Genomic DNA, 11,084 nt, shown 5'->3' with positions numbered 1-11,084 from the left:
CTACGTCAGCAGAGCCCCGTGCACAAACTCCACCCCTTAAATTCTTCAGCTTCCTCACTCGCTAGGAAACAGTGAAGGATGCCTTGATGAACTTTCTCCGCGGGTAGGAGTGGGGTGTAAGGCAGCAGGCGACAGCTCCTAGCTGAGCACTGACTTCACCCCACTCCCGCGGCGGCGGCACTGACTTCACCCTACTCCATCGGCGGCGGGCGGCAGCAGCAGTGCTGGCTTTCCCAGAGCCCGCCACACCCGAAGCCCCGCCGCGGTAAATGGACTCTGGCGTGATCAGCAGAGGCCCTCCCACAGGAAGAATCGACAGTCATTACGATTGTGTTCCGCCCTCTCTTTCTTGCAGCTTTGTCGCTTTACTTGACAGTAGGAATGTTAAGAAACTCAGCCTCCTGAAGGGCGGAGTACCTTTTCTCTCTCGTCACAATAGCCCCAAACACACAGGCACCAGAGAGCCTGGAAGGAGAGGAGAACGTGCTTCCTATCTCACACAGGCTTGTAATCGGCTGTTAGTCTTTTCGCTGTTCATCAATAAAACTTGGTAACAAAGCCGGGCGTGGAGGCGCACGCCTTTAATCCCAGGACACCGGAGGCAGAGGGAGGCGGGCCACTGTGCGTACGAGGCCAGCCTAGTCTACAAAGTGAGTCTAGGACAGCTAAGGCTATGCAGAGATACCCTGTCTCAGGGGAAAAAACAAACAAACAAACAAACAAACAAACAAACAAACAAAAAACCAAACCAAAAAGTGAGCACTGCTCCGGAGGATCCGGGTTTTCCCAGCATCCACAGGGCTGCTCACGACCATATGTAATTCAAATTCCAGATTCGGCGCCCTCTTCTGGCCTGAGGGCAGAGGCAACCACGGGGTGCACGGACATGCATGCTGGCAAAACACCACATAGAAATGAAAGAGCTTGATGACAGTTATTGTACCTTTCACTTTATTCAAAATTTCTGTACAAGTTTATGTGTTTTTACAGTTAAGAAGTAGAAAAACCAACATGAACAAAATTAACAAATTGGGAGAAAATATATATACACCTATAAACTAATACAACTGAATAGTTAGCTCAGTAGAAAAGTGACATAGGACACAGTTCCCAGATGACGGACTACAACTTCAGCCAATAGAGCTTACTCCTGTAAGCTACACCAAGTGAGGTGTCTTCAATTCCCTTGAAAGAATGTTTTGGGGTTTTTGTTTTGTTTTTCCCTTTATAACAGAATAATACTCCCTGCTAGCTATTCTGGTATTTGTGTGTGTGTGTGTGTGTGTGGTCTTTTCTATCTAATTTTAAGGAACAGGTCTGTTGCCCAGGCTAGTCAGTCTCTAACTACATGGTTGTAAGTGATCCTCCTGCCTCAGGCCCTAGAGTTTCCGGGACTACAGGCATATACCACCACACCCAGCCAGAGGTCTGTTTACTGACTGTAATTGTCCTGACCTGTCTCAAGTTCCCAGACTCCATTGCTTCCCTGTCACCATCCCTGCAGTGTTTCCATTATCCCAGCTGGCTGATGCCAGGCTCTTTGCTGGTTCACTAAATTACCCCAGGAGGGAGGCCCTCTGAGAACATGGACCCAGAAGTGGTTTAATAAGTTGCTTTCAGTACTTCTCAGCTTGAGGCATCAAACTTCTGCATCACAAAGCTGAAACAACAGACTAAGGACGTTTCTAGGAGAGCCACTGGCTGAGACAGGGGCTATTTAGGAAAGAAGATGGCCTGAGATAGGGCGGTGGCATCCAAGATGGCTATGCTCAGAGCCTCAAAAACTAGATGCAGGTCACGCAGGCCCAGGATCCAACTCCTTCAGCTTTTTCTGGAGGTCCCGGAGCTGACTTTGATCCCAGTTGATGCGAGTCTGGAGGCTGGCTATATCTGCAGCCAGCTGCAGGCCTGGGAAAAAGAAGAGAAACGTCACCATGGTATGACATATGGACCCCCTCAGGGATGCAGGGGTATCAGGACATTCTAAAATGGTCCAGGCATGATATCACATGGCCCACACCCTCACCTCCTTAGCACCTCACCTGTGCTAAACCATCATCTCCTCAAAATCCCCTTCCATTGATTCACTGTGCTTGCCAGGAAGGAGTGAGCATCTTAGCTCACAGATCCTACAAACTTCTTCCTCCTTCCAGCAGCGAACTCCTAGACATTCTGGGCTGCTCCCTGCTTTTCTCGGCTCCCGAGCATGAAGCATTCTCTCATCCACCTCTAGGTGGCATCAGCCTCTGCTCTCTACTCCTCTACTGTATCCAGTAGGTCAGCTAGGCCTGTTTTTACCCTCCCACTGGGCAGCAGGGCTGATGTCTCACTTCCCTAAGCCTCCAGGCAATGCTTTCTCACAATTCTAGGATTCTAGGATACCCCACTATGGGGGAGGAGGGTCTATTCTTTAGTCTCTTCTTGGTACTCCCTGGCCCTCAACGCATCTCAATTTTTATGTGCATCAGTGTCAACAATTCAGGACATCAAACACCAGCACTCTTGCACTGGACCTCCAAATCTTGATCCAGTCCAGAAGCAGGTGCCTGGCCACAAGAACCCACCCACAATCACCACACCCCTTTCCCGCAGCTGCTGCGTAGCAGCCTGGCCATTGCTACAGGTGAGGCATGCCTTTCCTCCTAGAGCTCTGAACCGACTCTTCCACTTCCTCTACTCCTGCATCTAATCTTAGCAGACACTGGGGCTTCCACTCTCAAAACATGTGCAAGGTCTCACTGTCACCCCACTTCTAATGCCTCTACCTACATCTCGTGCTGGCTGATGCCCTGTGGCACCTGCTTCCTCCCTCTGCTCTCTAGTCTGTCCTCACTCAGCAGCTAAAGGAGTCATGCTACCGACTCTGGCCCTGCCCCTGACCCTACAGGTCCTTCTGGAAACCTCACTAGGGTTGGCTCTGTGGCCCCTGCCCCTGTCCCCCTGCTGACTCCACTACCCCAGCTCTCTAGCCTCCTCTGCTTTTCCTCCAGTCCACATACCTCCCCTGCTCAGGGCTTCTGCCCTGGTAACTCCACCAACTAGGGCCTAGATGATCTCCTTAGTAGAGCATGGCGCCCCAGATCTCCCATGAAGCTCTTCCTTCGCCTCCTCAGAAGCTCCTCAGCCCACTCCCTCCCGTGTTACTATTTTCATGACTTTCCAAGCCTGGAACTACAATAAGAGTTGATTTGTTTGCCTACTTATTTATACATTGTCTTTCTCTCCTACACAGAATAAACATCATTCCATTTTTTCTCTGCTGCTATTATATCCCTCAGCAGTTACCAAACACAAACCTAGACTGCTAAGAACAGCCAGTGGATGCTTTTGGGAAAAGCCCCCAGCAGATATTCGACAGTTCGCTAAGGGTCCTCACGTGGTCCTAGTTTTCCAGTGCTCCCTGCAGATAAAGGGCTGGGATTCAGTATACGGCTTATAGAGCCAATAAGATCCACTCACCATCCCGGAAGCTGGCTTGGGCCTGCCGCAGACTGTGAGGAACCAAGATTCCAAACCAGTTCAAGGGATCTTGAGGAACTACAGAGGACCCTGACTCTTGAGTCTTGGTAGGGCCCTTGCGCCTGCGCAGAGCTGGAGAAAGAAAGGTTAAAAATCATACAGTCCTCTTGAGCGTAATCCAAGTTCATGATCCTGAAAAACACTGAAGGTTAGAAATTCTCCCAACCGTTTTGTAGGTTTGGCAATAAAAACACCCTTCCCTTTGCAATCCAGGTGACTCTGCATCTGTTTGCCTGTAACAAGGTCACAGACTGACCTTGCCCATGTTACTAAATGTGCTGGAAGGTGCCTGAAATCCCATCCCTCCCAATTCTTTGTCTCAGGAATGATTAATTAGGGCTAGAGGTTTATTTCTAAGGAACACCTAGATACAGAGATGTATGTTTTCTGTTTGGCTGACTGAGACTTCCTTTGGCTGCAGAACCGATCCCACTATAAAACAGCCCGCTATAAAACCATAACTTCTTGTGCCCTCCCTATCAAAGTATAAGGAAAATCTGCCCTCCTGAGACCGTCCAATCTCCAGCTTAGGTGCTCTCTATTAACCAGATCCCGAATCAAGTAATTTCCTTAAACGTTCAGTGAGTTTTGTCTTTAGCATTGAGTAAGAGCTGACAGGAGGAAAGGGAACTCACATGCTTCGCGGGGCCCCACTTCCTCGGGGATATGGGCGTCGGCTTTGATCACCCTGAAGGTCTGGGGTCCATCCTGGGCCTCGCTGAAGGAGAAGGGAAGATGGATCTCTGGCCGCGCAGGCCTAGGTCCTGCCCACCCACTCCACATGGAGGGCACCTCACCTGGCGCGCACGCAGACCTGAGGCTCCATACGCGAGGCATACTGCAGGGGCCCTACCGACTTGGCGCCCATGGCATAGCGAGCCTTGGCAAGCGAGAGCCAACCCTGGGGAGACAGGAGAGACTTCAGACTCAGTTTCCCTCCCCGTGCCCGCCCTCTATCCCTCCCTCCACTCCCCGTGGCCCACCTCCTCCACCCGGGCGTTCAGCGCCGCCCGCTTCGTCTCCAGCTCCTCCAGGTCGCTGAGCAGCTCTAGGAACTTCGAGTCCAACTCCTCGCGCAGGGCCGAGACCGCCATGGCCCAGCCAGTCTTGGGGCGCGGATGGGCGGAGCCACCTCCTCCCAAGCCGCCTAATCACCGCTAGCCCACGTGTGTGACAGCCAATAGGCTCCCCAGACCCGCCCTTGGAGGGCGGTCCTATTTGTGTCCCGGAAATGAAAGGCTTCTACCTCCGGGTGACCGTTGTCAACGGCCAGGGCACTCCAGGAACCAGGAATCGGGTTAGCGCCTGAAGTGGAACACTTCCCGAATCAGATGGCTATCAACCCCGCTTTCCGCCTTTGCTCTTGGCTAGCCGGCTGTTTGAGCAGTCCGTGCGCTGGTGAAGCCGCGGACGAATAAGTTTTTCAGGGGTGTCTTAGACCATGTGACGTTCCGAGTAGAAGATAACTAGTTGGCTGCCCGACTGACCAATCACCTTGCAAGGCCCGCCTCCATCCGCCATCTTAACTTGGGGCACTCTAGACGGCAGTCGGCTCGAGGGAAGCCTCTTGAGGCCTTCATGGTTGAGGGCGGAAGTGAGTGCTGCGTGGTGCGGGCGGCTCCTGAAGATCCCAGAGTCGCGTGGGAGCGGCGCTCATCATGGTAGGATGTTTAAGTTTGTACTCTGGCCTGCGGGGAGGCGGAGGCTAACGGAGGGCTGAGTTGTGGTCCTCGGTGCTCGGGAATGGATGGTGACCCTGTGTAATTCTCTAGCTCCGTCGGGAGGCTCGCCTGCGCCGCGAGTACCTGTATCGCAAGGCCCGGGAGGAGGCACAGCGATCAGTTCAGGAGAAGAAAGAGCGAGTCAAGCGTGCTCTCGAAGGTACGGCTTCCCGGTCCTGGTGGGATACTAGTCCTTGCTAGAGCATACTATACAACGGTGTGGACGAGTTTGAGCTTAGTGTGTTTGTATTAGTGTGACTGAGCGTCTATCCATTCATTGCCTGTTAGGTAGGACCTCTCTGTTTCCTGAATGGTCCCACCATACGATGGTATGGCCGTGTATGCTGCCCATGTTTACAGGTTGATAGTTTGCTTTCAGACCATCTAGTTTTTCTTTAGTTTCAAGACCTTGTCCTATTGATTCCCGTCCCCAAGGGTATGTCGTGAGAATCCTGTGGCTGTCCTGGAACTGGCTCTGTAACCAGGCTGGCCTCAAAATCAGAGAGATGAGCTTGCCTTTGCCTCCCAAGTGCTGGGATTAAAGGCGTGCACCACCCCCTCATCCTGCCCATCACCCCACCCCTGGCTATCTTGTATTTTAAAACTCTTCTTCCATTTAGTATTTGATTGTCATTTACTTTACAAGTTAAAAGTTTAAAACTTTATTTTATTTTTGGTTTTTCGAGACACGGTTTCTCTGTGTAGCCTTGACTGTCCTGGACTCACTTTTGGCCTTGAACTCACAGCGACCCGCCTGCCTCCCGAGTGCTGGGATTAAAGGCATGCGCCACCACACCTGGCAACTTCACCTTTCTTTTATTGACATTTTCATTTGCTCTATTAAATGAAGATCTTGTATCACAGACCTTAATTGGAAATATCATATTCCTATTTTGTTGGGTTTATATCCAAGAAGCTTTATGGGTCCTACCAGGGTACCTGGTACCTCTGATTAAATGCATTTTCTGTTCCTAAGTTTTAGGACTATAAAGTGCGTGTGTTATTTAAAGCTTGTTTGAGTTAAGAAGCGTAATGTTAGGGCCAGGCTTGTAACTTGGTTGTTAGAGTGCTTGCTTAACGTGAAGGAGGCTCTTGGGTTCTGTCCCCAGCCTAACTAAACTGGACCTGGTAGCCTGTCTATGCCTGTAATCCTGGCACTGGGGAGTTGGAGGCAGGAAAATCAGGAGTTCAAGGCTGGTTTGGCTGCATGAGTCCCAGATCAGCCTGGGCTATATAAGCATAATGGTAGATATCTGAGACCCATCTTCATAACTTAAAAAAAGAAAAAAAAATGGAGATGACTGAAAGACAAAAATGGCTTAACTGTTAAGAGCACTTACTGTTCTTCCAGAGGACCCAAATTCATTTCCAAGTGACCATATGGAGTGGCTCACAACTGTCTGTAACCCCAGCTCCAAGAGATGCAGTGTCCTCTGGCCTAGCAGCTACTTGAACACATGTGCATATAAAGCCAGGCACACACACACACACAGAACAATGATCAGTATGTTAACATTGACAATGATCACCATATTAAATATCTGGGTGTGGTGGTGCACGCCTTTAATCTCAGCACATGGGGGCAGAGGCAGAGTTCAAGGCCAGCCTGGTCTACAAAGCAAGTCCAGAACAGGACAGCCAAGGCTACACAGAGAAACCATGTCTAGAAAAACCAAAAAGAAAAGAAATAGCTTAAGCTATTATTCGTGTTTATATTATACCTATTTATATCCCTAAATTATGGCCTTTGAGTTAGAGGTCTAAAGATGCATGTTAGCGTGTGTTGGACTGCCTTAATTGTTTGGGTCAGGGTTCAGGATTGTTTCTAGGATGCAAAAGGTATGGTTGGACGGACTTTCCTTCTTGTGAGTCTCCCTGGGGCAGATAAGAGCTTGTTTTCAATTGGTAGATAGAAGCGGTGCTGCCTCCCCTCTTCCCTCACTTGTTGGACCTGTGGCTAGGGTGCTCAAGCGTGTTCTATTTTCCAGAGTGGACACACCACCACAGCTTAGCCTCTGGCTATTCCACTTTAGACCACAGAAGAAATCTATGCCCCACGGCCAGCTGAGGCCACTCACCTTGAAGTGTTCTTTGCATCAAGATTAGCGGTGTTGTTTTGTTGTTGTTGTTGTTTTTAAGATTTATTTATTATGTGTACAGTGTTCTGCCTGCATGTGCACCTGCACACTGGAAGAGGGCACCAGATCTCATTGTAGACGGCTGTGAGCCACCATGTGGTTGCTGTGAATTGAACTCAGGACCTTTGGAGGGACAGCCAGTGCTCTTAACCTCTAAGCCATCTGTCCTTCAGCCTGGTGTTGTTCTTTTTAATACTGTTTTGTTGTTACTGTTTTTTGAGGCTGGCCTGGAGTTGACTCTGTAGAGCAGGCCGTTTTCAGACTCATGAGGGCCCTGCCTTTGCCTCCTGAGCACTAGGATCAAAGGTGTGCCCCTCCACACCTGGCTTAGTATCCTTGTATGAAAACTTTGAGGTGACTGGTCTTCCTTCCTAGTTAAGAAATAATCCATTTCTTTCTAAGTTTGTTTGGTTGAGTAAGCATCAGTGCTCGATCTGCTTTCCACCTGCATTCCGGAGGAGGGCATCAGATCCCTTTATAAATGGATGGGAGCTACAATGTGGCTGCTAGGAATTAAACTCAGGACCTGTTACCTGGCTCTTAAATGCTGAGGCATCTCACCAGCTCCTTTCTATTTCTTTTTTAAAAAGCATTTTGCTGATTTTGTAGTGTTCCTCGGAAAGCAAAGTGCTCTCCAGTGAGTTACCAGATTTTCTTTAAAAATTTGCCTGGTTATAAAAACAACATATTGATGATGAAGCTGTATTTTAGAAAATGAGCTTTCCAGTGACCATTAGGTGACAACTAGATGAAAAGAAGTTGGTAGCTAGGGGTGGTGGCATACCTGGTAATCACCACACTCAGACGCTAACAGCCACGGGCCTCTCAAGACCATGTCTTAAAGTGAAATATGTAACATAGCTGCTTTTTTACCTCTCCTCCTTCCACTCTTTCCTGTAGTGACTCTTTTAAGAATGTTAAGAAAGAATAAGGTGCTTTTCCGGAAAATTTGTGCAGACTGGTGAACCATACCGTTTCATATAAGTTTATTGGACCCTGCTTGTGTCTCATGCAGCCTCGTCTTTTCCTTGCAGAAAATCAGCTGATTCCCACTGAGTTACGCCGGGAGGCTCTAGCCTTACAGGGGTCCCTGGAGTTCGATGATGCTGGTGGTGAAGGTAAAACTGCTCTGCTGCCCTTTTCTACACTGCACCAACTTCTCTGCCCACTGGGCTCCGTGTCCTCCCCAGCCACACTGGGCAGCTTCCCGCCTGCTGGGAGTGTCCAGGTGAGCTGTTTCTGTACTGTCCCCAGGTTCCGTCCTGTTTGCCTGTGCGGCATCACAGGGGCTCTCCCTGAGCAAACGCTCCGGTTCCTTTTACACAGTGAACAGGGTAGCTATTCCTTTTGGTTCATTCTCCCTCACTGGAATGTCTGCTGGGGCACAACAGTGTCCTTAGCACTGGTTCCCAAATGTCCCCATTATTGCATTAGTAAACAGGGAAGGAATCACAGACATCATAGATGTTTGTTGTGAGGAACAACACAATGTGTATTATAGATATGAATATTTTTTGTGTGTCTCTCACCTCTGGTTTTAGCAGCTCCTAGACTACTTCATTGCTCAGTTGTACTTGGCCTCTGATGGGCTGGTAGCTGCCCTCCTGGCCACTAGGGGTCTCATTAGCATTTTTCTTGCCTCTTGGCCACCTGACAGGTGTGACCAGCCACGTGGATGATGAATACCGATGGGCTGGGGTTGAGGATCCTAAGATCATGATCACCACCTCCCGAGACCCCAGTTCTCGCCTGAAGATGTTTGCAAAGGTACTGGGGGGCAGGGAGTAGGGGGTGCGTGGGCCTAGTGTCTCCCATTCTAATCTGACATTGGTCCATGGGCAGGAACTGAAGCTGGTGTTCCCAGGTGCCCAGCGCATGAACCGAGGTCGGCATGAGGTTGGAGCGCTGGTGCGAGCTTGCAAAGCCAATGGGGTCACCGACCTGCTGGTTGTCCATGAGCATCGCGGCACACCTGGTAAGGCCAGCCGGAGGGAAGGGGAGCTAGGGCTGTTCTCGTGGCAGCGTGTCTGACAGCCTGTGCCCTACAGTGGGACTCATTGTCAGCCATCTGCCCTTCGGTCCTACTGCTTACTTCACACTGTGCAATGTGGTTATGCGGCATGACATCCCTGATCTGGGCACCATGTCAGAAGCTAAGCCTCACCTCATCACTCATGGCTTTTCCTCACGGCTGGGCAAGCGGGTGAGTATGGGAGCCAAGTGGGGAGGGCTGAGGATCAGGCCAGCCACTTGTGACTCTCCTTCTGTGTGCCCAGGTGTCTGACATTCTCCGTTACCTATTCCCTGTGCCAAAAGACGACAGCCATCGGGTCATCACCTTTGCAAACCAGGATGACTACATTTCATTCCGGTGGGACTGTGGGCTGAATTTTGGGCATCATGACATTTGTAGCCCTTTGCAGGGCCTGTCAGCCTCTACTGACGGACATACCTACCTCTGCTTCCCTAGGCACCATGTCTACAAGAAGACGGACCACCGTAATGTGGAGCTGACTGAGGTTGGGCCTCGATTTGAGCTGAAATGTGAGTTTGGGGCTTTAGTCTATGCCTGAATTGGGGAGCTAAAGGAGGGCCTTGCCTGTGCGGGGTGACCTCTCTTTCCCCTGACCCTAGTGTACATGATTCGCCTGGGCACACTGGAGCAGGAGGCCACAGCGGATGTAGAGTGGCGCTGGCACCCGTACACCAACACTGCCCGCAAGAGGGTCTTCCTGAGCACGGAGTGAGCTGTGAGCTACCGCCAGACAGGTTGCAGACTTGGAATCTCGTGACAGGGACTTGTCACAGACAGATTCACTAATCCCAAGTGGGGACTGGAGGGATCTAAATTAACCCTCTGCCGTCATGTCACCCAGATGCCTCAGATGGTCACAGGGAGCCTACTCTGTCAGTCCAAACCTGAAGGATGAAGGCCACAGAGTGTCTGTGGATTGAGGACCTATCTGTTGGCTCTGGTTCCTTAACAATTAAACTTTATTTTGAATTTATTAAACAAAGGTATCTTCCTTACAACCCGACTATCCTAAACAGGAGAGAAACGAGGTTAAGGAGAACAAGAAAGGAACCAGTCTTAGGACCTGAACCACTGGTCTCTCCTCCAGTTCCCTCCTCCCATTGGTCATTCTGCAATACAGTAGCCCGGCTGCAGTCCTGGTCCTTGTCCTTAATCCCTGCCCAAATGGCTCCTCTCAGTCTGTCACAACTGTTTATATCAGTGAGATCTCAGTGGGGTCAAGCCACCCAACACTGCTTTCACCTTGGGCCCAGTTAAGGCAAGGTCACATTCCTTCCACACCTAATGACTGTGGCGTGTCCTCAAACCTAGTTTTGTGTGGAGTATAAACAGTCCCCCTCAGGCTGGGAATGGTGGTACAGATCCTCACTAAAAAATGAGTGGTTATCTTAGTTGAACCCTCTGAGTACTTTTTTCAGTGGTTTAGGTTATTTGTCACCATCAGGAAGCCAACACCATTGAAGTGCCAGTTTAACTTGTCAGTTCAACAAGATCCCTCTGTCACAGGAGACACAGTGACACCCACAGCCTGCCTACCGTCCCTCTCTTGAAGATGGGCCTATCTAACAGCACACAGGGAGGTATCTCAAAATTCGAAGTTTGTGCCCCAGCCTCTCCCAACTTTCACCCTCTCTGTACCCACATCCCTGACTTCCCCAAGGGCCCTGGGTT

At 50.2% G+C, this 11,084-nt stretch overlaps 2 protein-coding genes across 3 annotated transcripts; one reads left to right on the top strand and one right to left on the bottom strand.

Annotated features, from left to right (window-relative positions):
- Positions 1-934: 934 nt before the first annotated feature.
- On the bottom strand, positions 935-4,730 carry VMA22 (vacuolar ATPase assembly factor VMA22). 2 transcript variants are annotated; one of them, XM_084755145.1, is made up of 5 exons: positions 4,503-4,730; positions 4,317-4,420; positions 4,155-4,237; positions 3,460-3,661; positions 935-1,908 (listed from the first exon to the last, which is right to left on the bottom strand). In XM_084755145.1, exons 1-5 carry the CDS (start codon positions 4,611-4,613, stop codon positions 1,785-1,787), a joined length of 624 nt encoding a protein of 207 aa, XP_084611271.1. In that variant the 5' UTR covers positions 4,614-4,730; the 3' UTR covers positions 935-1,784. The 2 variants fall into 2 exon arrangements, with proteins under 2 accessions (XP_084611271.1, XP_084611272.1); XM_084755146.1 differs by having other exon boundaries at positions 3,460-3,591.
- Positions 4,731-5,027: 297 nt separating this feature from the next.
- Positions 5,028-10,566, top strand: IMP4 (IMP U3 small nucleolar ribonucleoprotein 4). The gene is made up of 9 exons (XM_084755142.1): positions 5,028-5,180; positions 5,292-5,400; positions 8,413-8,496; positions 9,036-9,145; positions 9,221-9,353; positions 9,427-9,581; positions 9,655-9,749; positions 9,849-9,922; positions 10,013-10,566. The coding sequence occupies exons 1-9, from the start codon at positions 5,178-5,180 to the stop codon at positions 10,123-10,125; spliced, it is 876 nt and encodes a 291-aa protein (XP_084611268.1). The 5' UTR covers positions 5,028-5,177; the 3' UTR covers positions 10,126-10,566.
- Positions 10,567-11,084: the final 518 nt, after the last annotated feature.

Source organism: Acomys minous (genome assembly GCF_964271855.1).
Source record: "Acomys minous genome assembly, chromosome: 13".
NCBI lineage: Eukaryota > Metazoa > Chordata > Mammalia > Rodentia > Muridae > Acomys > Acomys minous.
Note: the sequence above shows the minus strand (reverse complement) of the source record. Positions and strands in the feature narration are given on the sequence as shown.

Coding starts and splice junctions, on each gene's coding strand:
- VMA22 (XM_084755145.1), bottom strand. CDS start 4,613: ATGGCGGTCTCGGCCCTGCGCGAGGAGTTGGACTCGAAGTTCCTAGAG. Junction 3,662..4,154: donor AGTGGGGCCCCGCGAAGCAT/GTGAGTTCCCTT, acceptor TCTAACCTTCAG/TGTTTTTCAGGATCATGAAC. Junction 1,909..3,459: donor CCAAGCCAGCTTCCGGGATG/GTGAGTGGATCT, acceptor TCTTTTTCCCAG/GCCTGCAGCTGGCTGCAGAT.
- IMP4 (XM_084755142.1), top strand. Junction 9,750..9,848: donor GATGACTACATTTCATTCCG/GTGGGACTGTGG, acceptor CTGCTTCCCTAG/GCACCATGTCTACAAGAAGA. Junction 9,923..10,012: donor GCCTCGATTTGAGCTGAAAT/GTGAGTTTGGGG, acceptor CCCTGACCCTAG/TGTACATGATTCGCCTGGGC.